This window comes from Capra hircus, chromosome 8 (genome assembly GCF_001704415.2).
Source record: "Capra hircus breed San Clemente chromosome 8, ASM170441v1, whole genome shotgun sequence".
NCBI lineage: Eukaryota > Metazoa > Chordata > Mammalia > Artiodactyla > Bovidae > Capra > Capra hircus.
The window spans coordinates 36,085,168-36,112,422 of record NC_030815.1 but is presented as its reverse complement, the minus strand read 5'-3'; the positions used below and the strand labels follow the sequence as shown (position 1 = coordinate 36,112,422).

At 37.0% G+C, this 27,255-nt stretch overlaps 1 protein-coding gene across 34 annotated transcripts in view; it reads right to left on the bottom strand.

Annotated features, from left to right (window-relative positions):
- The window catches only part of PTPRD (protein tyrosine phosphatase, receptor type D), a 573,002-nt gene that overhangs the window by 320,702 nt on the left and 225,045 nt on the right, over positions 1-27,255 (bottom strand). For all 34 annotated transcript variants that reach the window (XM_018051970.1, XM_018051972.1, XM_018051971.1 and 31 more), the window contains exons 3-4: positions 20,817-20,962; positions 17,211-17,352 (exon numbers count right to left, since the gene is read on the bottom strand). In XM_018051970.1, the coding sequence (XP_017907459.1) occupies positions 17,211-17,352; positions 20,817-20,962 (288 nt within the window). The remainder of the gene's footprint in view (positions 1-17,210; positions 17,353-20,816; positions 20,963-27,255) is intronic.

The following is a 27,255-nucleotide window of genomic DNA, read 5'->3' as shown; positions in this document are numbered from 1 at the left end:
GAAGAATTTATCATTTCTTATCAAAAAAGATTGTGGACTGATTCTGTCACATACACAACTTAAATCATAAAGTTGATATTCTCAAGTAAAAATATCCTCTTTTCAAAGGATACCTCCTATCCAAAACCAGTTTTCAAGTGCAAGATAAAAGACTATTGATGTTATTAGAGAAGGCCTAGGCAGTTTAATTCTTAGAACTATGGGCTCTGAATACTCTGGCTAAATCTATTAACAATTTTGGTGCACTATGAATCTTTCTGGAGTAATTATGTCTTCTATATTGCCAAGACTATCTTCACCAGCTAATCCGAAACTCATCCAGAACTGTGACTGGCACAGACATAGTCAATTCCTTATTTAGAAGTAATTTAGCTAGTAACAGTCTAACTGGGGACAATCAGTGTATAAAATGGCATTTTTCAAACATTCACATGAGCACAACCATACTCTCTATAACTTTTCTCTAAAATGAACATATATACAATCTTTTTAAAAATATGCTCTTCCATTATAGTTTATCCCAGAAGACTGGATACAGTTCCCTGTGCTACACAGCAGACCCGCTTTGTTTATTCATTTTAAATGTAATAGTTTGCATCTACTGATCCCCAATTCCCAGTCCATCCCTCCCTTTCCACATCTCCCCCTTAACAACGACAAGTCTAATCTCTATGTCTGTGAATCTATTTCTATTTTATAGTTTTAAAATATTTTTAAGTCTCTATAAGAGAAATTTTCATCTGAGAATTCATGAAACATACATACATGTCATGCGATGTCATGAAAAGTGAAGGCATCATGAAAACTGATGGCATCACAGACTCAATGGACATGAGACTGAGCAAGCTCTGGGAGCCGGTGATGGACAGGGAAGCCTGGAGTGCTGCAGACCACGGGGTCGCAAAGAGTCAGATGTGACTGAACTGATCTGAACTGAACTGAGTAATACTTACCTAAAATCCTTTGGAAAGAAGGAATAGAGAGAGGAAATTTGGGAAAAGGGAAAAGGAGGAGGAAAATGTCTACTCATATCTCTGATAAGGGCTGGTCTCTGGTACACCCATCTCATGAGCTGAGAGGTAATCGAAACTGCTTACACGTCTCAGGAGAAGGAATAGAAGTATTATTTTGGAGAAATGTCTAATGGCTTCTCATCAAAGGGATGTACAAAGCCTAAAATAAGGAGGTCATTTACTTCTAGTCTTGATTACTAGGCTAAAGTCAATCTTGGACATGTCACTTGGACAATCCTAAGTTGTCAAATTTACTGACATAGTATTTTAACAAATATTTGAACACATTGTAACCTCTCCTGTCCAGGTGCTGGGGATACAAGCATGGATGGATAAGTCAAACATAACCCCTATCCTCATGAGATAAAGTAATACCAAATTCATTACTGTATAAAAGGATCAAAAAAATCTGAGTCTTTCAAATTAGAACATTAGGCAGAGTCATGGACACACTGAAATAATAAAATTGAGTGAATAAACATTTATAAAAACAAGTATTTCTATGTATATCTATCCACATGTATAAAAGGGTCAATTCAGTTTCTTCTCTTCCTTTTCAGATTATTTTTGCAAAAGTTGCCATTAAAAGGCATATCTGATAGGGCAGTTTTAGCACAGAACATACTCAATAGGAAGTAACTAACCAGAGAACTAAAGATGTGCTGTCTTTGAGTCTTGCTGATTTTTTTTTTAAAATACTAACTCTGAAACTGGTAGGTTATCCCACTTAAAGCTCTTGATTTTAAATTGCCATTCTTTTTACATCCAATTAAACTGTCAGTGTAATGAAGAATTGTCCAACTGAATAGAACTGTTAGGATCTTCTCACTGCTGCTTTCTGCAGTCTTAAACTGCAGATTCTTTTACCTAAAATAAGAATTTAAAATCACTTCCTCAACAATAAGACCTAACCATAAGCTTCCACCAACTGCTATTTAAGACAGACAATGAACAAATACTTGCTTCACACCACGACCCTCTGTGGAGTACAGCAAAGGGATGTGTTCCGAAAATAAGATATCAGAGCTCTGAAAAAGAGATTATCATGCCCCTAATTCCCTGATAAATTAAATAAAGACCAAATATATAAAGGCTTTGGTCCTTTCCAATTAACTCAGCAATTTTCGTAATGAACAACATTCAAAAAGAACAAACAAACCAGACTCTAGACTGTTCATTTTCATAGAAATATACTGTGTACAAAATCCTGAATTGTGATCAAAGATTCTTTGAACAATTTTCTTAATAACGGAGAACTATTTTTTTGTTAGATTATCAGATTGAGGGTGAGGGGTACTGGTAATCTCCATGAGACAGAGGTTTGAAAGAGAAAGTCACAAGGTCATAAACACTAACCCAACTCAGTTCCAACATGACTAAAATGACTAGCACTGACCTTCTCTCTTCCTGGGGTTACATCAGAAAAACATTTGGGAAGAACCCTTTTAGTGAGCTTTTGGGAGATTCCTAAGTCTTCCTTAAAGTAAACACTTTTATATCCACGTCATCCAATGCTTTAATGCATTCACAGCTCTTTTTAACCCCCTGATAGGAGAACTCAAGGTTGATGACAAAATCCCCCCTAAACTATCAACCCAGTGGTCCCACTTGCTGCCATTAAGCAATTTTTTTCACACCGTCCCATTACTGTACTTGGGATCTCTCCGTGTCACTTTATATCCAACTGTGCCCTTTGCAGCACAGTATCAGAGGGCAACACGAAGTAGTGAATACAGCTTAGGATTTGTTCTCAGAGCACTTGGTAATCAACCTCATTTAATAGTCATGAAATTTTGGTCAAGCAAATTCTAAACTCTGATGCCTGTGAACCTGTAGATCCTCCACAGCACAGATAGATCTTCTCTTGGTAAGTTAGTCAAGTACTGAGTCGCCTTGTCTTTCAGGGTTGAGGATCCCTCAGGCTCATTCGTCAGTGCTCAGTCATATCTAACTCTGTGACCCCATAGACTGTAGCCTGTCAGGCTGCACTGTCCCTGAGGATTCTTCAGGCAAGAATGTTACAGTGGGTTGCCATGTCCTCCTCCAGGGGATCTCCCAGACCCAGGGATCAAATCCACGTCTCCGGCATCTCCTGCACTGGCCACATCTTTACCACTGTGCCACATAGGAAGCCCACAGAGGGCTCTACCCATCCCCCAAGCTGAGCTGCATGTTCGGTGATTCTTAACTGCACAGGAATTTTTCTCTTTCATTATTTTGCTTTTCCAATTGTCTGTAAAACATGAACATGTAAATAGGTTCTGTAATGTCTGCTCAGAGAGAAAAGAAATCTGAAGATCCTGTAAATACTCATTTTACAGAAAAACTCAAGGATGCAGGCTCCACCATGCCAGTCCTCCTCCTAGTCTCTTCTTTGGGATACAAGGCAACACGTCAGTCACAGAGAGTCAGTTCAGAAATTCCTTTGATGAATTTTGGTAATTAACAACTCTGAACTTTATAACTAAATTATATTAAAATAAAAATGATGAATCAGTCAGTGACTTGCAGAAAAGACTATTTTGCTTCAGATATGGTATTGGTGTTGTTTGCTCAGATAGAAAGAGAAACAAGAAAAAAACTGGTCTTTCAGAAGGGAGGAATAAAACCATTACCAGATTAAGCACACCTAACAGAGATAGGGCGGAGAATCGTCTGTGACGTGTACAACCATTCTTAAGGAGATAGAAGACTGTGCTCAGTCTATGAGTACACTAAAACAAAACAAAGATATTCTCCATAAAATTAGGGCCTCAGAATTACAAACACTGGGCAAAGTTTTTTAAAGCCTGTTGATCAATGGAGGGTGAGTTGGAAAAGTCATTTGTCCCCCATCTGTTAGACTCACATCCTCAATTAAAATTCTCCATCAATTATATATCAAATATGACTCTCTATCTTAGTTTTATCTTAGTGGTAGATCTAGGTTCCGTAACATCTCAAACTTAGGATATTTTGGAGGTTTACTTTACAAAAACAAACACAAAAATACTACTTCTGTAAATTCAGGAAAAAACACACAATCATCTGCTCATCCTTCTAGGCCCTCCCAGGGCTTTGGTAGGCACTATGGAAGTGAGGCACTTGGCAGTGAAGCATCTTTGGCTCTAGGGTGAACCTATGTTCCTACCTCAAGTCCACATCAGATGCCTTCCCCTCCACCATTCCCATAGAGGTTTTCTGGCACCAGAACACAGTGATGGTTTGGCGAGGGCCTTTGACCAAAAAGTCATCCCTGGAAGACCCAAGAAAGAGGACCTCTAGGCTTAATAAACACTGTTTGCATGCAGTTGGCCGGGCTTGTTTAAAACATGTTATATCAACATTTTTCTTATTTGTTTTTAAGCTAGCATAGTCATATAGCAAACATGTTGATAGGAAATTAAGTCAAGACTAGCCAAACCCTAGTCTTACTGGGCAACATTTAATGTCCTCCCTGGCTCTTTATAGCCAGTTTATGGTGAATTACTGTAAAGAATAATTTAAGTATGGGTGAACTCTTCCTTCTTGGCGATGATTACTCTATTAGATAAGCTGAGATGAGAGAACTCTATGTGCTGGTGAGTGGAAAAGTGTTAACTTTATTCATACATCTTCAACAAAGATTAATGGGATCCCCAGTAAGTCAGCTGTGGTATTTGGTGTCAGTTTATAACAGGCTTTGCAATACCTGGAAATTCATACCTACCACCATAAGATATAATGACATTCATAAAACTCAAGTGTAGACAGAAGGTTCTAAAAGGTACAGGGCTCTAATCCAAGCTGTTAGGCCTTTACCATGTCTAAGAATGTTCCTACTTTGAAGTATATGCTAATGGATTTTCCTCACGGGTAAAAACACCTAAACTTCCATTTTCAATACATAAATATTTTATTATGAAAATCAACTTTGTTGAAGGAAGTTTTCTGAGGAAGATGATGTTTTAAGGTATTTTATCATCACATGTTAAAATTATTTCCTTTTTAGGTATTCTTTGTCATCTCAACACAGAGCAAAAAGCAGTCATATAAAATGGCGCAGTAATAAAAACTCCTCTTACTATTGGTTGGGAGAGAAACAAATGGGAATATTACTCTCAAGCTAATTATTTAAGTATTTTTATTGTACCAATTTTCTCAAAACCCAAGCAAAGTATATCTGAAATCTTTCCACAAATAAAATTTTTCCTCAGAACAATTTTACTCATCAGGAAAAAAAGGCAAGTTTAATTTTTCTGTCAGTTAAGGCTTCATATGTCAAACACATTTTACGTTTCAAGACTTTACTGTCATAGTGATGGAATACTCAAGGAGACATTAGCTCTTATGCAAGTACTAACTTAGAAAGATATAAGCTGAATTACTGGGAGCACACCTCTAAAAATAGACTTCATTATCTCCAACTACAGTATATAACTGCCTTGTCATTTTAACCAAAATTACACTTTCTAGTCAAGCAGAGACTGTAGCTTTCTTGAAGGCAGGTGGTGATAATGTCTCTTCCACCTTTATATTCCCAACATTTGGCACAATCTCTGGCATACAGAGAACATATTATCAAATGAAGAAATTCATGAATTAATACAAATGGCTTCTCAGCAACTGTGTGCTTATCCTAAATGTGGAAGCAATATGTACTGTTGTTTCTGATTTAAAAAAAATAAAACCTTAAATGAAGTAGCTCTGAAAGAAAAAATATTCAGAAACACCTTTGTCAAACTTGTCATTTTGCTCACTCAATCAACAAATATTTACTGAAAACGTACATGTCAGACATTATGCTGGGTGCTCCACCTTGAGCAGAACAAAGTCCTGTCCATATGACACTTCTAGTCTAAGGATGGAGAGAAAACTCTGTTTAGGATAAAAGAAAAGTTTCCTGCCATGTTCTCTTAAGTACACTCCCCAATCACTTATGTCAGGATAACATTCAAATTTTAAACACTAAATATTTTGTAAGATCTTACAGGAAAACCCAAATGAACCTTTTGGCCAGCCCAATATTTTGTGGAACCACAACAGGGAACTGGTGGCGCGTGCATCTGGACCAAAGCAGCACAACTCAGTGACTACAAAGTGTGTGTTTTTCTAGCCTTACAGAGATGGTTTTGCCCGTGCCAGAAAATTCTACTTTACTAATAGGGTAGTGCAGGCAATGGCACCCCACTCCAGTACTCTTGCCTGGAAAATCCCATGGACGGAGGAGCCTGGTGGGCTGCAGTCCATGAGGTCGCTAAGAGTCAGACATGACTGAGTGACTTCACTTTCACTTTTCACTTTCATGTGTTGGAGAAGGAAACGGCAACCCACTCCAGCAGTGTTCTTGCGTGGAGAATCTCAGGACGGGGGAGCCTGATGGGCTGCCGTCTATGGGGTCGCACAGAGTCGGACACGACTGAAGCGACTTAGCAGCAGCAGCTCTTTAATTTAATTATTGATATCTGTAGCATTACTAGTAGAAATCATTGGTGAGACGAATCATATCCTCCACAAATACTTACGTTAACTGAATACCTGGCACTTTGCTAAAAGCTTTATGTGGATCATCTCCTAGAATTACCTTCTCAAGTTTAGGCACTAGGTCTTATTATCTCTACTTGACAAACAAAGAAGCTGAAGTTTAAGAGAAATGGGAGCAAAACTACAGGGCAAATAGTGGAGTCAGGGTCTGAACTCAGAAGTCTGTTGGTAGAACCTGAACCTGTAACCACACCTTTGATCACTTCTTACAAAAAAGGTATTAGCAAAAAACATTAGAAGGGAAAAAATTATTTTCTATTACCTCTTTAAATGCTGAAACGATGTATGATTTTCTTGCTTCTAAAATGAATAACTAATGATGCTTCCTTTTCATAGATGTTTAAGAAATTAATAATTTTAGTCTATTCTGTGACCTGCCGTAATCCAGATGTAACGGAACAGAAGTTTGACGTAGGTAGTCCAAGCAATTGACTGCTGGATCCCAACATTCAAGAATTGTCAAGACTATGAGGATGTGTGTTAACACAAAATTAAGCACAAATATATGAGGGGGAAAAAAAAGTTCAAATTCTTAGGTGTTGCATATTAGAGAGCACTGTACCAATACACTTCAATTGTTCCAAATAACTTGGTGATGCATAGATATTTTTCAGAGTCTTATAGTGGCTTATTTCCATGTGGAAAGCTGCTATTCAGGACTTCGGGTTAAGCAATGTTTTATAAGGTACCAAAAACCTCATTTCCAGAATTATTGACCCTATCCTCTCTGCCATCGTCATAGCCAGGGACTGTTCTAGATGCTGAGGATTCAGCAGTGGTAAGAAGGCCAAAGCAAAGAGTTCAGCTTCAGAGGGATAACAGAGAAGGGACCGTTTTTTTGTATCTGAGTCACTGTGCCACATGTTCTACTCATGTGATTAATTTCTAAAAATAACCCTTAAAAGTAGTTAGGATCATCTTCCACTCTACAGATGAGGAGCTTCAAGTTTAGCCATAAGTAATGCATCTAAACCCATACAGTCAGAAACAGTGGACTACTGATACGAACCCACGTCTCTAGCCTGGGAAGAGCACTCTCTTCCCATTGCGGGTCCCTCTATTTCACACCTTCTCTTTGTAGTGTTTACTCCATTTGTCTTGGTTTTCTGGTTCTCAGTTACACTCGCCATCTTATAATGACTGACGAAATGATGATCACTTTTGTCCATTATATGTCAAGTGAGATTAATTCCTGCCCAAATGGTCTCTTACTATATTGCATGTATTTATATAACCATATTTACATATCCTTCTTTATAGTATACATTCATTCCACAAATATTTGTTGAATGCCCAGTAAATACTAGGAACATTTCTAGGCCAGAGAAAAATATAATGGAGCCACAATGCAAAGGGAAGAGGGGCACATGAAAGGAAAGTTTCAAGAAATAAAGAATATAATTTCATATAGTGCAAAGTGCTACAAAGCAAATAGGTCAGACACACAGCACATTATATACCATGTACAATATATATATGTAAGTGTGTGTGTGTATGTGTGTGTGTGTGTGTATATATATATTTCCCAAGCAGAGTCTTTAGTTTAACTATACAAGGTATAACTATTGATAAATAATAATCATATACTAAAAGCTATCAAGTTTTTATGAGCTAATACTTTTCTACCATATTTAATATTCTAGTTGTCTGATAAATGATCCATCTGTGGTTGCCCATGGAATTAAACAAATATACAAAAAGAAGTATTAATATAAACTTAGAAGTATAGAAAATATCTGAAAACTATATTACTGATTTGCTAGTCTCATTCATGATGCAATTTCACTCTTTTAAACTCTTTTGGTGTTACATGGTGAAAAATGTAGGATCTCTTCTAGAAAAACCCAAACTGAGATCAAATTTTATTACCTGAATACACACATATCATCAGGCATGTGAGGAAAAAAAACTTAATATGCAATAATGTGGTCAAAATCTATTAGTTTAAAATAATCCACTGTGTAAAAACAATATATGTGTATTTAATACAACTATAAACATTAAAAATCAAGAATAAATGTTAAAGTTACAAAAATAAAAGTGTGGAAGATTTTGAGATATAAATTAAAACACAAGGTCATTTAGAAAAATCACAGATAAGACAGTCTTTAAATTTTCTTACTATCTTTAATAAAATATATTAAGAACACTTGAATGTATGTCATCATATTTGTGTTTAATGTGGCATTAATTCACAAGTTGTTTTTTTTAATAAGATAAAATAAGCTACTTGCTGTTCTGAGGAGATACATAATTAGGATTTTGATAATTAAATCCTAGATGAGGCATTTGGTATATCTATGCCCTAAATCCCAATAAATTATGCATACACAACTCTGAAAACTACATCTTAATTAGTAGCTTAAAATAAAACTAATTTTGAAAACCAGAAAATTGAATTTTTAAAAATTGTTCAAATTTTATCAGTGAAAGACAACCAAATATTCAGATTAAAGTACTGATTTAAACATCAATTGTGTATAAAGGAACATGAAATGTTTGGTATGCTACTTTAAGTATTCTAGTAAACCTCTGTAAATTTCAACCCATGTAGATATGACCTTTTATTAACTTAGTCACATGATTTCTCACTTTTGTAGCTTAATCTCTTTGGCCAATGAATTATGTCCCAGTCTCATTTTCTTCTACTGCTACACTACTTTGAGCTACTATTGTTTATACTGACCTGTGATGGTTAATTTCATGTATCAACTTGACTGGGCTACAAGGTGCCCAGACATTTTGTTAAACCTTATTTTGGGTGTTGCCATATGAGTGTTTTGCAATAAGATGAACATTTAAATCAAAAGACCCAGTAAAGCAGATTGGCTTCCCTAGTGTGAGTGGACCTCATCCAATCAGTTGAATGTCTGAACAGAACAAGAAGAATGGCCCTCTCCCACATTAGAGAATTCCTCCTACCTAACAACCTTCAAACTGGGATCCTGGCATATTCCTGCCTTCAGTCTCAAGTGGGAAACATCAGCTCTCCCTGGGTGGCAAGCCTGTTGGCATTCAAACTATAACATCAGCTTTCCTGGACCTCCAGCTTGCTGACTCAACCTGCAGACCTCAGGAGTTGTCAACCTCTGTAATGTTGTTTAGTCGCTCAGTTGTATCCGACTCTGTGAGACCCTCTGGACTGTACCCAGCCAGGCTCCTCTGTGGGATTCTTCAGGCAAGAATACTTAAGTGGGTTAGCATTTCCTTCTCCAGCCTCCTTAATAGTATGAGCCAATGCAATATAATAAATCTCTTTACATATATAAACAAAATAAGTACAAATATGCACACACTTAACATTGGTTCTGTTTCTCTGGAGAACCCTAATATACCACCCACAACCACCATCAAATATTTAGCAATTTCTTATGTATGCAAGCATGCTCATGAAACTTTATCCCTAAAAGCCTCTCATACTAGCTCTGCCTGATAAAATCCTACATAGGTTTCAAGCCCCAACTCAGAGACCTCCTCCCCATAATACATCATCAAAGTGGAGTTTCCCCACTTCACACATCCAGAGAATGTTTAGCACTATTTGCATTTATATCTGCTTGTCTGTGACTGGTAAGCTGGAAGAACACAGTTCTTCCTGGACAATGTGAATTGTCTTCTTATATCTCAAAAGGGGATATCTGAAGGGCTGGAATACATTGTCACAACATAATAAAGCAGGGATTATTTCTGACTGGGTAAAAGCAAAAGGAAATCTTAGCTGTCTGACCAAGAAAAAAATCATTTCAAACTTTCTAGACATTGATTTATTCCATCAAACGTAAGTGATTCTCTTTGGTTCACCAAACTCCCTTCCAACTTGACATTTCCAAATCTCCATCAACCAACCAATCAACAGTAAATGTTCATATGACGCAATATTCATTTTTAAATTATCTTAAATGATATAATATGAAGCCAAAAGTATAAACGTGCTCTCACATAAAGGCAACAACTTACAAGTGCACCCATTCTCTCTCTTTCCCCAACAGGGAAAAACAAATGATAATGATTAAAATAAAGCAATATGCATCTCCGACAGGAAGATCCATAAAAGACTGATCACAGGGAAACATGAGTGTCTTCATCTTCAGCTCACACACGCACTTTCTCCAGGATATTATCAGGTTTAGTGTCTCTCGGTCCTAGAATCTCCACGGAACCGCGCATGTGGGCTCCTGCCCTCCTCAACACTGATACATGCTGATATGTAGAGAACAATTATTTGTAAGTACTCCTGAAAGTCAAACGTTTCTGTTTACTTATATGGTTCTGCATCTCTTTTCAGCCAGGAAATGCAGTAGTCAGGAAGGCTTTATAATGTTGTATCAACTTATTCCAAGCACAAGACTATTTTATAAACCTTTCCAAATAATCTTCACTTGGAACCATAATTGTCAGCACGTTTGTTCTGTGTTGGCCATCCTTCCTTTAGCTTCAGTCTTTCATAAAAATCTTTTTGTGTGACAGTCAAGCAGCTGTGCTTTGTTCTTTAACGTTCCTAGCCTGGATCCCCAGCCGAGACCACTTTATAACATAAACGGCAAAGTACCATTTTCACAGCAGGGACAACTGTGTTCATCTTCAAAAAGAGGCATTAATAAAATGAAACTGTAATGAACATGCTAATTCTGATCACAGGGTAGTATAACAATGGCAGAGAGAGTCGACTGCCTTCTCCCTGAAAGATGGTAAAGCTGTTTTTTCTTTTTTTAACTGCTATAATGGCTTACATTTTTTGAAACAGACATATTATGCAAACATTTCTCTCCATTTCCCAATGAAATGCCTTTTCTGTCTCACCCAAATGCTAGCTGTGTGTTTTACTATATTAGTAACAGTCACCTTCAGGCAGCATATTTTTGTCATCTTGCAAGAACTGACTTGCTGAAAAAGGGATGTCACTGAAACATAGAAAGCCAGAGAGCAGAGATCTGAGAGATCACCAGTTCAATGCCTTCCCCATGCACATGACATCAAGATAAATAAATTAGCACAAGTACAGGAAGGTTAATAAGTTTGCTCAAGATGTCACAGAAATTCGGGGACTAGCCGGAGTTGGGCCTTAAATTATTTGAGACCTGAACTTGGGGACTTTGGGTATTATCTTATGCCTTGATGGTGATCATTCATAAACTATGATGCACTAATGCGGAGTAGATCCTCAAATGTAAGTGTCAATTCCTAAAATATGTCTGTAAAACTAAGCAACTCAATTGTCTCATATTTTGTCAGCTAACTTTTTGTAGACAATAATTTTACTTAGTGTGTGATCTCAGAATAAGCTAGTAGTAGCAATCTTGTATATCATGCCCTGTTTTGTTGTGGGGCTTCCCAGGCAGTGCAGGGGTAAAGAATCCACCTGCCAATGCAGGAGAAGCAAGAGACTCAGGTTCGATCCTTGGGTTGGGAAGATACCCTGGAGTGGGAAATGGCAACCCACTCCAGAATTCTTGCCTGGGAAATCCCATGGGCAGAGAAGCCTGGCAGGCCACAGACCAGGGGGTCGCAGAGCTGGGCATGACTGAGCACACACAGGTGCTGTTTGGTTATGGTAGTGCCAGTGGGGGTTTGAGGAGCAGTACTATTTCAAAATGGGCAAGTCTCAGAAAGTAATCCACTAAATTTAGAAAAATGATACAGTACATGAAGTTTTGGATGACAAAATGTCCATTTTCTGATTACTACATTTTAAAAAATCTAAATTACCAACATGATATTTAGTCACAGAGAGCTGACTAAATTTTTCTAGAACTTTCTCTTAGAGAAGGGGAGCTATGTGAGTAAGAAAAAAAAAGGATTCTTGATGTCTTTCTACTTGCCTAAAACAGGCATATGATCCTGGATTCTTACAGGAAAGAAAAGTCTACGGATGGTGATAACTCATTTTCCCTGACCAGTGGGTGATAAGATGTATCTGAAAGAACATTTTCATCTCTGGATATCATTACTCAAATTTTCAGGCTTTCCCCTTGATATCTTTGGTCAGGAAGAAATGGTGGCCCGTGAACCAAAGATTCAGAAAGAACCAATTCCATCTGGATGATAATCCCTCTTCTTAAAACACCTTCTCTGGTCCTATACTTTGCCCTTCACTGGAAGTCTAATATCAAATCCAAAGTCCTCAGTAGAATCCCACATTAGGCAAGGCTCAGCCCTTAATAACCTCTCAGTGAGATGTGAGGCCTCCACTTAAAGTTCTGCATAGGATAGAAACATGTACGACAGCTATGCTCAGCCCCCTGAAGTGCTATAGAACTAGGGAGATGGTATTTGCCTATGTATCCACAGGCAAGACAACCAAAATAAATTAATAAACGACCTGGAGTCTATAAATACCACATTCAGTACTTCTTCTATGAACTGCAGTCTACTCATATAAATGGTAGTTGCTCAAACATCTCATTCCAGGGGGGCATGTTCTGCCCGAGTTTGAAGTTATCCTTCCTTATGAAAACAGTTTTTCAGCATGAGGGTAATTTGAAATGAGCTACACAGGGCAAGTTTTCCCTGAAATACTCCCTTCGATACACATGAGCGGTCAGAGTATTATTTCAGTGTCTTCTGCATTAGTCGCACAGGTCAGATGACTAAATCTCCAATTAATCAGGTCCTCTAGTGGCCTGTGTGAAATAAATTAGTGTTCTCCATCCAGTCCACTTAGACAAAACCCATCACGACAGCTGGCACATTTTTGGCACTATCAGCAAAGTGGGTAAAAAGTAAATGACCCATGTGGACAAAATGGGCATAAGACAAGGGGCAATGGATAAAAAGTGCAAAGCAGTTTCCACCCACTGCAGAGCAGAGAACTTGGGTATCTGCCAACGTGATTTTCAAGGGAAAGTGAACTTAAAATGGGCATAGTGCCCATCAACTATAGGGTAAAGCTCCTCATGTTCATCTAGTTAACTGTTTACAACATTCATAGTCTAGAAATGCAGTTTACCAACTGGAATATTTTTAAAGACTATTACTAATAAGATTACCAATAGTTATTTAGAAATTTTAAACAAAGAGGCAACTCTAAGAAACAAAGGTACTTCCCAAGCCCACTTATTTCATCCTGTAAGGATACATGAAAATATTCTATTTTAAGGTTATGTTTAGACTACTTTTTCATTATCCAAAATATCTTTGAGTTTTTCTCATGAAACGTTTCCAAATTGCTAAAAATAATCTTTAAAAAATAAGGTTTAAGTACTTTACTAGAGTCATAAATTTTCATACAAATGTACTTATATATGACAGATATTCACATAGAAAGCTAAGATCAAATTAAAATCTCAAATGTATTTGCTTCACGGGGAGCTAGCTGGATAAAAGCAGATGAGATGGGAGGACCCCAATCAGCTGGAGGGAAGGACAATATAAATCCACGTGCAGGTCTATGTCAAGTGATTGATTCCTCTGATTTCTTATTAATGTTTTCATCAAACACATAAAGATTAAGTCAAACCAAACAACTGTCATTGCTTCCTCTTAAGGGGTTTGTTCAGGAAACTCAGAAGGTGAAAACATCCAAAAAAGTTTCTAATAAACTTTACTTGATTGCATCTTCGTAATACATTTTCTACATGATAGCACTAGTTATAAACCACGTAAGAGAAGATTAAAATTTTTAAAGACCAAGAAATCAATCTGGTTTTGCTTCCCATGTGAATATTCCTCCCAAATTGCTCAACAGTCTTCGGACCTTTCATCTAAGTTTATGTGAACATACACAAGAATGAGCACATATGCATATCAGTACATATTATAGTACATATAAACATAGTCTTCAAGATTCAACTCCAAAATCTAGCTTCTCCTAACTGCTCTTTTTCCCCTAATGTCTTATTTTACCTAACAGATTTTACTCTTTTCTTTACCCTTGCAAATATTCAAAACTCATTTCTTTTAGAACCCATTCATAGAGCTCAATTATCTACACTTCACAGACTATAACTTCTACTCTCAACAACTGGGCTTCCTGGCTCTCGTGTGTTGAAACTGACATTCATGTTTTATTAGAATGAATACCAATGAGCCCGTCTGTGAATAAATGACCTTATCTGGGGTTGTACGTCCTGGACTGTGGAGGCGTCTTTAACTGGGTGGATCCTTACATGGCTACATGCGCCACACTCCATGGGATTCACTCTTTCTAACCAGCTTTTTCATTAGCTTCTGAGTTCTAAGTATTGTACTACAGAAATAGTGCTAGAATTCTTATCTTACACAGAAAGCTGATCTAGCTCTTCTTCCCACCATCCTATTTAATATAGAGCTGTGTCATTCTGGAGAGTTAAATCACCAGCCCTGTATCATATAGTCCATTTCGCTATTATCTTGGTTTGTAAGATTACAAACTGCCTTTTATTTGGAGGTTCTCTCTTTGTTTTCAGTACCTGGAAATACCTTTCTTGTTTATAAGCCTAACCATGCATTTAATTTTATTTTCAAACATTTATTTTATTTATTTATTTTTCTATATTTCACTTTACAATACTGTATTGGTTTTGCCATACATTGACATGAATCTGCTCTGTGTGTTTACAGAGGGACAGAGAACATTCTATATTGAACACAGCTTATCATAATGACAAGAAATGTACCTCACACCTGACTTGCTTGTTTTTAAGCAGCATCCTGTTATACAAAGTTCAAAGATCTTTATCTACCTGATCAATATTTCCCCTAAGACTTAGTAAGATGTTCCTATTACTTAAAACACATTTTAGGATGTACACATAAATCTTCTTTTCTAGGCTTCCCAGATTGATTAATTCTGGTACTAAGTAGATCTTAAAAGAAATGTTTTTGGTTTTATTAAACATACAAAGAAGATATATCTCTCAAAGCTGGGGGAGACAGAATGGAGGAGAAATGTTCTTAATTTATATATGTTTCTCTAAGATTATTTAATTATGGTCTCGTCTCTCTAATTCTCATCTGAAGGCTATTCTCCTAAATTGTGGAGTCACGCAAAGTGAATTTGAAAGCAATACAAAGGAAACAAATGAACAAATGCAGGTTTGTATGAGAAAGGAAGAAACAATTTTTTAAGGAATCTCCACACTGTTCTCCATAGTGGCTGTACTAGTTTGCATTCCCACCAACAGTGTAGGAGGGTTCCCTTTTCTCCACACCCTCTCCAGCATTTATTGCTTGCAGATTTTTGGATCGCAGCCATTCTGACTGGTGTGAAGTGGTACCTCATTGTGGTTTTGATTTGCATTTCTCTAATAATGAGTGATGTTGAGCATCTTTTCATGTGTTTGTTAGCCATCTGTATGTCTTCTTTGGAGAAATGTCTATTTAGTTCTTTGGCCCATTTTTTGATTGGGTCGTTTATTTTTCTGGAATTGAGCTGCATAAGTTGCTTGTATATCTTGGATAAGAAAGCTGTGGTACATATACACAATGGAGTATTACTCAGCCGTTAAAAAGAATTCATTTGAATCAGTTCTGATGAGATGGATGAAACTGGAGCCAATTATACAGAGTGAAGTAAGCCAGAAAGAAAAACACCAATACAGTATACTAATACATATATATGGAATTTAGGAAGATGGCAATGACGACCCTGTATGCAAGACAGGAAAAAAGACACAGATGTGTATAACGGACTTTTGGACTCAGAGGGAGAGGGAGAGGGTGGGATGATTTGGGAGAATGGGAATTCTAACATGTATACTGTCATGTAAGAATTGAATCGCCAGTCCATGTCTGACGTAGGGTGCAGCATGCTTGGGGCTGGTGCATGGGGATGACCCAGAGAGATGTTGTGGGGAGGGAGGTGGAAGGGGGGTTCATGTTTGGGAACGCATGTAAGAATTAAAGATTTTAAAATTTAAAAAATAAAAAAAAATTAAAAAAATTTAAAAAAAAAGAGAGAAAGGAAGAAACAAAGGCACAGTGGAGTTCATCTAGAAATATCAACTATGGCTGAAACCCAATTAAGCTATGTCCTTATCTCTACTCAGAAGACCAAATTATATGTGTTTTATACAATAGAATATTATTCATCACTAGTCTTTCTTCTTTTCCACTGCCATTCTAAAGGAAGTCTTGAAAGCAGACACACTGAACTAAAGAGCTGGCAAATCATCCCATGCTTTGGACAAACTGCATAAGCCACATAGCCGGAAACACAGAAGGTATATACACTGTTTCCAATCCCTTTGCACCAACAGATATTAGTTCAAGAAATATACAATCAGGAAGAAAACTAGTTTTTTGACATAAGAAAGGTATATTTGTCATTCATGATTCTTCTCAATAATATCAATCATCTTTAGGTAGAAGATATCCCTTTAATTTTATAAGCATCAATGTCAGTTTTGGTAATCTGCAAAAGTAGTTGCTGACCAATATATGAAAAATCCACACAGGAGTGAAGTTAACAGGCAAAAGAGTAACATAACCTGCTTGCTTTCGAGATTCTTTACCAAAAATCAAAATGGTATCTGACATTTGAAATCAGTACTTCTCTTTTTTTTTTTTTTCCTCTCCCTGACTAGCAGTTTTTAAGTCTTATGAGAGAAAGCACCCACTGTCTATTTAAAGTTTGACCCTAACAAGTATTTGACTTCCATACATTTTCCAATTAAGTGACATGACAATGCTAGTCTTTTCAATGATCCTATGAAAGAATACTTGGGGTTCAGAATTTCAACAGTGACAAAAGCAGCAGCTTTGTACTTTAATACTTACCACGTAAAACTGTGAGTCTGGTGGACACACTGATTTCTCCCACGTTATTCGAGGCCACACATTCATAAATGGCCTCGTCCCGTGGAGTCCGTAAGGGCTGTATTCTGAGAACTGATCCAGATCCATCGTCAAACTCTATTACCTATTAGAGGAAACAATAGCTGTCACAGGTGTTGTTACTATCATCTGCGTCTCAGTTAAACCTCCTAATGCAGCGGTGGACCAGCCATTAGGCTCACAGTAAACTCGGAAGCATTTTGTGACTACATTTTGATACAGTGATGAAACAGAATAACTGCTCTAATGTAATGAGTCCTATAGTGAACAATGGAAAGACATGAAACTACATATGCAAAAAATGTAGATTTCTTGTCACTACAAAAATCCACCCAGGGTTTACTCATGAAAATATGCCAGTATGTGGGCACTGTAGGGCATTGTGATCCTGGCATTAATTTTGCAAGAAACGTGCTGCTGTGATGGGTAAACTTCTTAAATTATTCTGTCTTTGATAGTACAAATGCACATGTGGACCCATTCAGTAACTGAAACGTAAGGTGAAGAGATAATGCATGCCACCACTGATAGCTATTCTGCTTTAAAATGTCTCATCCTAAACAGTATAGATGAGCGAACCATGAAGAGAAACTGCATAAATCTAGTACTTAGGCAGCCAATGAGATGTCTTTCACAGCCCAAGAGACTGATGGCATGCATTAACTTTGCAATAAATCATTCCAGTATTTGTTCTAGCTTAGCATTTTCTGCATTTTTAGGGCATTCTTGCTGTAAAATGGAGGCTTGCTTCAGCAGGCAGAAAATTAATGTTCTAAACAGTAAGCCTGAATTCACTATCATTATGGACTGTACTCTGAAACAGTTAAGTAATCTTAGGTATTTGTCACCAAATTCAAATAGTACTTTTTAAAAATGATGATGACATTGATATTGAGGATATGATGATGATATTGATAATGATATGATAATATGAAGATACTGATAAATATGTACACAAAACCGTAGTCCTATACTTTTCTCTAACTATGATGGTTTTTTTTTTTTTTAATCTGTTCACTGAGATTCTGGATTTTTTTTTCCATTTCCCTATGAATAATACATCCATGTGCTTAAAAAACTGTGAATAAAGAATGCCTTGTAAATATATTTACAAGATGCTCAATCCCAGATTTTGTGTATAAGTGTCAACATATGGGGAAAAAGGGATTGAAAGTTTTTAAAATATATCCATTTCAAGTCCTTTTCACATTCCATTTATGTTCTAAATTCACAGAGATAGCCAAATGTCCCACTTCTCAAAGTACCAGAATTTAGTTTCAACTCTATTAAAAATATCACACATTTTAGAAGGAATCTACTATGCATCTTGGGAGAATAAAGTTTTAAAGTTACTTTGAGACTGAATTTGTCAAACATGCCATAATTTAATATATACGTGTGTGTGTGCGCGTGCACGCGCGCGCGTGTGTGTAGTGAGAGAATTCCTGTGGCTTAATGTAGAGAAGGGTTTAAACATTTTTAATACTAATTTTGATTTTTATTTTTTTGGTCTTATTGAGAAATATCTGACATACATCACTGCATAAGGTTTAAGGTGTATAGAATGAAAGTTTGATTTACATATATGGTGATATGATTACTACAATAAGTTTAGTTAACATCCATCATCTCATATAGATATAAGAAAATAATTTTTTTTCTTCTTGTGATGAGAACTCAGTATCTAATCTCTTAATAACTTTTGATTCATTGTTACCTGTCATTGTATAATTATATTTCAGAACTATTTCCTAGGCTTAGGCCTGGACAGTTCAACAAACGAACTGTATACCCCATATTAGCACCCCATTAGGTGCTAATGTTGTAATTTCCAATTTGAAAATCCTATTTAACACCTGGTATTGATTATAGCATCTCTAGGCCAGATGCTATACTTGCCAGTGGAGACAGAAGGTGTAACAAAATCAACCGCACTCATACTCTCTCAGGCTTTAGAAACCAGTGAAACCAAAAAAGACAATATACTGTTACAGACACTAAAGATTCACAGCCCAAGACTCGATATTATTTGACATATCTGCTTTGTGTTAAAACGATTAATTTTTTCTGGATGTGTCTATATGATGCTCATTAGGACTTATGTACTGAGCAGAATCCGTGCATTGAAATGTTTACTGTTATAATTTAATCTTTGTTACAAGAGTTTGTCAAGAAGTCATGATTACTAGCAAGCCTGATGTCAAAATTCTCTTTGACAAAAAAGTTCAATTTAATTTAAACTAAAAAGTCTATGTGTACCAGGGGTTACATACATACACATCTTTTTCTATATGATGTAGGAAATGTTTCTTAAAGATTAAGATATTCTTTTATGTTTAAATCATTATAAATATTGATCTTCAAACACAATTTTAAATTATCATTTATAAATTGCAGTCCAGTGTACCAGATTTCAATTTTACCGGTGTAATTAATTAGGCCCTTTATGCATTTGGTCCATTTATTTCTCTGTGAGAACTGTTGAAAAATGAGTAAAATCTCAATGTTCTGAGTTTTGTAGCTGCCATATTTCTTTTAACTGGGAATAACTTTAATTTGCCAAAATGTAAATTAGGCTATGAAGTAGACCAGAAACTCATGTAGGAGGAACTGAATGTTATATTAAGTATTAGCTGGAGGTTCCAGTACCCTATAAGAACCAGTCTATAAATTACAGGCATGATGTTGTATGCTTCTTCTAATTCTCTTCTGTGCAGCTTATCACCTATTTTACATCTCCAGAATGAGTAAATTTATATATCATAAGGCTTCTTCAAAATACCCTGCAGAAACAATATCTGATGTATGTTTTACCATCTCCAGTGCACTGAGCTTTCTTGAGTAATGCAACTGATTTCTTCAAGAGGTTTATTAACTATCAACCTGTTTGAGTATGTTTCTTCCAGAGCAATTCTTTACACAAACGCACTGGAGCAAAAGTTCTCATTCTAGTCCATGCTACTTTTAAAACACAGGTGTGAAGTATAGTGGTTAACTAAACTTGCTGCCTGGTATCCATTCTCCTTCTAGACTACAGGAACTTGAATTCCCTTTAGGAAAACACTGCTCCTTCATTTCAAACCACAGGGTTGAATGGAACTGAGTTCATTCCCAGTAACTCAGGTATATTCTGATTAACTTAGTCAGCCTGTACCATCCAGCTGTTCACAAAGATTGGTTCTGGAATGAACATGTAACTCAGAAAGGTCCAATAGCAGAGGAAGTTCTCACTCATCCTCTAGTCTTAGATGTGGGAGGATGGGAGACTGCATCTTGCCATCTTAAGGGGAAGCAGTCTGAAAATGAGGTTACAGATGGATGTTAACGACACTATTTGAGCCCTGATACAAGGAGGATAACAGCCTTATGAACCATCAAATTCTCTTTTTAAAAGTCAGAGCCACTAAGAGTGAACTTTTCCATCCCAAACAACATAAAGAATGACACGTCTCAGTGATCATCTGTATCAGAGTAAAACAAGTAACATACAGACCAAAATTCCAACAGATACCTTCTTCCCCCAGAGAAACAGAACAATGGACCTAATACCTCAAATCTCTGATTGCTGACTTTCTTTCCTTTTTTGTTCCAGACAATTTTAGGTCTTGGGTCTCCTGTAGCTTGGCAAATGAAGGAGGCGACTCCGCCAGAGACCCCTGTCTGGTCAACGGGAGTTCGCGTAAATCTTGGAGGTGCTAAAATAAAAAAGAAATAGACATTATAATTAGATGGAAAATTGAAACACAGATTATTATCTCACCGCCCTGCTCTCTCCACAGCCCTCAATCCTATTTCAGTCAATACAGATATAATACACACACAAATATACTGGGATGAAAAAATTAGGAAAGCACCTTTTAATTTGAGGGTAGATAAAAGGGGAAGGAGGTAACTTTCTGGTCAAGTTATCTGTTAGCACTTTTAATGCTGAAACCCATATTAAGGCAGAGATCCAATAACATTTGAAAAGCAACATCGCACATTAATTTTTATTACCAGTATTAAAAAAATCCAATTTGTCCTCTGTAACAAAATGAGCTCATCAATCAAAGTGAGTAAAATTTTAGCTCTTTGCTTTGATGCTGCTATCAGGACGCTGCCAGAAAGCAGCAATGCCACTGCTAAGCTATTAAAATAAGTGACATTTAAGAGAAATTCTAGGAAATTTTAAAGAGACTGGAAATACAGCCCTGAGTTAGAAGGTTTAGCAAGAAACAGAAATAGAAGAAAATGGTACAGCGACTCTAACCCAGATATTGCGTGCTGTCTTACTTGAAACTTAACTCCATAATTTGCATAAAAAGATGAGTCAAGAAGTCTCCAAAGTCATAGCAAGGAAAATAATTTCTGTAAAGAAAAATGTACACTTCAAGACTTTAGGACAAAAGGCTAAAAGTGGGAGGTTTTTGAAATGCCCTCCATCTCCTTTAAATGTTCCTAATATTTACTTTCCTTCTTAAAATCTGCTTGTTATCCATCTTATATTTCCAGGTCTAGAAATTCATTAAATGAGAATTATATAAAATGTAGATAAATGCTTATGGACAAAATATTCACCATATCTCTTATTTACAAAGATTATAAATACACACATGTCAATTTGGGTATTTATAGGAATCCATAGTGAGATCAGCTAAGGCATAATCATCAAATAGTAAACATTATATTTATAAACATATGCCATGAGAAATACTTATGATTCGATGGTAAGCCAGAAAAGCACCATACAAAATTATACATGAGGGATAGCAGGTGAAGAAAAACGTACCCCAAAAGAGACAGCACAAAATATGCTAAAATATTAACAATGGTGGGTGGGGAGAAGGTGTTCTAATTCTTTTTCCTCCTCTTCACATTTTTCTTGCATCCTTGAGTTTTTACAATTATGTTATAGTTGGACATTTTTTTAACTCAAAAACATTTAACCTCACTATTTTATTTTCTATTTTCTTATCCCTACGATCAAAGAAAAGAAGAATTTTCTCTTCTCTCTTGCCGTAGTTCACCTGTATGTCACTGAGATAAGGTTTTAGGTAACCATAGCTAATGCTTATTTTGAAAACTCTCCTTAGATTTTAAGAAAGAAGAGCAAAGTTCATCACTATTTGCTCATCACCACTATTTTCTCTGCCTTGTTTTCGTGTTTCCCATGTGATGCTCCTGCTGGCCCAACGATGAGTGTCCTGACCCTCATCTCAGTTTTCCTGAGTCAGGGAAGCCAGACTGCCCTCTCAGCTCCACTGGGCTACAGTTCACAGAGTCAGACACAACTGAAGTAACCTAGCACGCACACACACATACACACACACACACGCACACATGCATCATTTTAAGATGCAAAACCTTCCTCTTTCTTAACTGTAAGAATATGAAGTGTGAAATAATTTTGCAGAGATGCCTTTCGGGTTTAAGGCGTTAACTTCCACAACGAGGCACAGAATGCAGAAGTGAGGGGAGGAGTGTATTTGCAGTGCTGGTAAAGGAACATGAATCCTCACTTCATCAGCAAATTCAACTTGATAGTAGCGCTGGTGAAACCCAGGCCCCCGTTTGTTCAGAAACCCTAGGAATGAAAGCAAACTCTGACAATGCTGCTAGATATCACATCCCGGAGCATCTCAGGGTAGCAACACAAACTAGATGATTACCAGAACTGCGAGTAATGTTTAAAGTGATTTCAAATTGACTAACAGTGAGAGGAACAAAAAATACAGTATACTGATGTCAACTGTCTGTCACGAACAAAAAAAAGATACTAAACTTTTATGTTTTCATTCTGCTGTTCCAAACAATGTAAATGGATAATAACCACATGCTTGTCAGCATCTAATATGGAAATTATAATTATGGCATTGAAATTCCTAGGGAGTTTTCCCTGAAAAAAACATACTGCATTGCTCTATTAAGTGATAAAACAGTATCATTTTTAGGTACTTTTATTTTTCAAACTCCATAGCTTAAAAATTGGAAAACCAATTTTAACAACGCAGTCTCCCATTTAAGTTGAAATTTCTTGCAAGAATGTATGGACTGGGCAGAGGGTTGTTGTATACAATGTTGTATATATTATACTAATCAGAAACTGAATGAAAAAAGAAGGTAGGATGCCATTTTTCCTGCACTGTGATTTTTTTTTAAAAGGGATAGTATCCTAGTTTGTATTCTAATTTGGAGATTATGAAAATCTGCAAAGAGGTAATACTCTGCCAGCCAGTGCAGGAGATGTGGGTTTGATCCCTGGGTCGGGAAGATCCCCTGGAGAGGGAAATGACAACCCACTCCAGTATTCCTGCCTGGACAACCCCATGGACAGAGGAGCCTGGAGGGCTGCAGTCCATTGGCTCACAAGAGTCAGACATTAGCGACTAAATAACAACAACAAACTACTCAGCAAAGCGCTTCCTAGATACTGAGCCAAATTACTATAAAACTTATAAGCCTTATTTCTAAATGGAAAGCAAAGGAGGCAAGTTACCATCTTCGCAAAAAGAATGTTCAGATGTGTTTTTCATTTTCTGGTCATACCTTACAGTTCTCAGGCAAACATTGACAAGCTTAAGAATCTACCAAAGATATAATCAATGGATGCTACTGTAAGCATTTTATTTACTTTTAAATTTAACTGATAACTTTTTTAAATTTTTATTGGAGCATAGTTGATTTATAATGTTGTACTAGTTTTAGGGGTATAGCAATGTGATTCAGTTATACATATACATATAACTACTCTTTTTTACATTCTTTTCCCATATAGGTCATTACAAGGTACTAAGTAGATGCTGTAAGAATTTTATTTCAAAAGATGAAGTCAGTAGAGTTAACCTAATGAGTTGTGAACATTTTTTTTGGGGGGGGGACAGAATATGTTTCAAATCTGGGACTGTTTTTCTATATCCCACTACCTACCACTGTAGTGACTCAGCATTCTTCAAAAAACAGCCCTTAAATTTACTCTTTAAAAACAAACACAAGAAATGAAGTTGAAAACACTGTGTTTTTAAAAAGGCATATCAAGTATTTGCACACATAATTTTTATTTCATTTTTTTTCTAAATATAGAAATATTAGTTTTCATAGACAAGAAAATCATCACTTTCTAATGGGATCTGATGTCAATTTTTCTACATTTGTCCACCAAATCCAAACCACAGAATGGATAAAAACCATAACTCTATGATACAAAGTTAAGATTCTAGATAATATAGTAAGTCCTTTCAGTAAGCATGTCTGTAGCATCCTAGGATGCTAACAATCTTGGTTGGTCAGCCTATGACAGTAACATTGTCAATGCTAGGCAGATGGCCAAAAGGTAAGAGATGAGAAAGAAAGAAGAGTAAAGTTAACTCCAGCAAACATTGGAGGCAAGTAAAAATCTTTATTCCCAGAGGAATCTGACAACACGAAGTGCCTACTCCCCCTTCTCTGTATCTCTGCTTAATAGAAGAAACTAAATGCATCTTCTGGCTTGTTTTGTCGTGGATATACTCAAATTTAAGTCATGCTCAGACTTAAATGCTCCGAAGGTGGGAAGAAAGAAAAAGAACCCAAGTAAAAGAACAAAACAAAGAATTCCACTGCAAAGTTACGCAATAGGTTAGCCTCAGGTCTGAGCAATGAAAGTCCGGATGATTATCCTATGAAATACCACCACAAATGCTGTAGTTGGTTTAAGAAAAAGAGAAATATCAGGAGTGTAAAGACAGTGAAAGGAAAGTCGCTCAGTCGTGTCCGACTCTTTGCGACCCCATGGACTCTAGCCTACCAGGCTCCTCTGTCCATGAGCTTTTCCAGGCAATAGTACTGGAGTGGGTTGCCATTTCCTTCTCCAGGGGATCTTCCCAACCCAGGGATTGAACCCAGGTCTCCCGCATTGTAGACAGACGTTTTACCGTCTGAGCCACCAGGGAAGTCTGTAAAAGATAGTGAGAAAGAAGTTAAATTTTACAGTTTCTGATATTCAGAGAGGCACTCTTCCATTTTGTAGCTAACTGCCATGGCTATACACTTAGAGCTGCCAGCACTGTGTATGTCTGCTCAAGATGGTTCTGACAAGTGAGGAGTATGACCTTTTATTAAACTAATGCCAAGCAGAGGTCAAAGTACTGTTAGACCCAGAAAGTTTATTTTCTAAATGGAAAACAGACAAGCCAAACACGCATATGAGTCAGAACAGAGGCATGGTGGATATTCTAGAACATGTCTGCCATGCCCACGTGTTGTTCAAAGACTACATTCCCGGGATGCATTCACAGAACAGACAGGAGCTCCAGGATTCCAGTAGGTTTTTACTTCCTACGCAGCTCAAGATGAGCCACAGGCTGCTGATTTTTTTCTTCCAAGAGGTTAGATTGCTTTTTATAGTACAAGCAATGCACGATGCCCTTAATGCAATTATTGTAATATTTGATGCTATATCAGGTCTACAGTTGTTAGGCTTTCTGAAGACAAGATGATAAGCCCAAAGAACACTTAAGGTGTTTAAATTCAGGAGATCCTACCAAAACCAACAAATTGCCTCTGACCATCCTAAACAAACTGCACTATTGAGGACAAAACCTCCCTTCAGTATGTTATGTTATACAGAGCTAGATATTAGCTGAGGAGAACCATTTAAATCCGCTAGCAACATCCATGGAAGGAAAGGATTTATGAAAAATTCTTAAAGGTTAAAAAAATGACTCAGATTTGTGGTAACTTGATTGGCAAACAGAATCATTTCTAAAGCAGGCCCTTGCAAAGGGCCACGTGCTACAAAAATGAAGACATGAGCCAATGGTGCCATTTGTCTAATTTAATTCTAATGAATAAGCCACTTCTGCAGACATCAAAGAAATATGTCTGTCACATGGGAAACAAAACTAACAGCATGTAACTAACTGGCTTTGTTTCTTTCAGCTGATTAACATTTTCTTAAAAAGTTTTGTTTTTAAAGGTGCATTTGTCATAATAATGTACTTAAAATCTTGAAAGGGGAAGGTTAATAATGTCATTAAATGATACTGAGGGAGAGGATGAGGAAATGCTTAGTAAAAATAAATAGGCAGTCATGTCTCTAGGAATCCACTTCCTCCCTAAAAGTTGTCTGTTGAATTTATGAGACTGTCAGCTGACCTCATCTCTGTTCTCTCTTTCTCTGGAAGAATAAGGCTGAGGGCTCTGAAAGGAAGCTCAGGAAGGGAGATCCAGACGTGAGTGAGAAATGCAAAGCACAGGAGGTGAATCTGGGATGATGTTAAAAGCCATGGCCAGGTCTGAAGGTTTAAGCGGAGAAGAACCATTCTCATAGGGTTTACATTCCTGTCCAGCCATAATACACTCTACCATCACTGACCCAAACATACAAAATGGCCAAAGTCTGTGTGGATGATGGATTTTCTGTTGTGACTCATTGGAATAGATGGGAAATACGGCCAACATAGCAATACAGGTGCAGAGGCTCATGACAAGGGAAGAGAGGGGAGGTCCCAGAGTTGATGTGTAACTCCTTAGAGAGCCAGAATCCTGGCACAAGACACCAGGCTCAACTGGTTTCTATAGCAAATGTTCTTCTACATAAAGCAGGACCTCTGGAACATCTATTTTATCAAAAGGAATCTGAACAGGGTCACGTCTGACATCCATGGCCAGGATGGACTTTAGAGACTATTTTTGAGTCATCAATGAAATGCAAGAGACCTGGGTTCTATCCCTGGGTTGGGAAGATCCCCTGGAGAAGGGATAGGCACTACCCACACCAGTTTTCTTGCCTGGAGAATCAGATGGACTGTATAGTCCATGGGGTCACAAAGAGCTGGACATGACTGAGTGACTTTCACTTTCATTTTTTTTTCTTTCTAAATGTATGTATTACTATAAAGTTTTCTATTATTCTATAAAATAAGAGCAATGGTATAATCTTACAGGACTATGGAAGAAATTGCACATAAGATGTATAAAACATTTGGTCCAGTGCTTAGAGTTCACTGAAGAGTAGTTATTTCTTTACCCC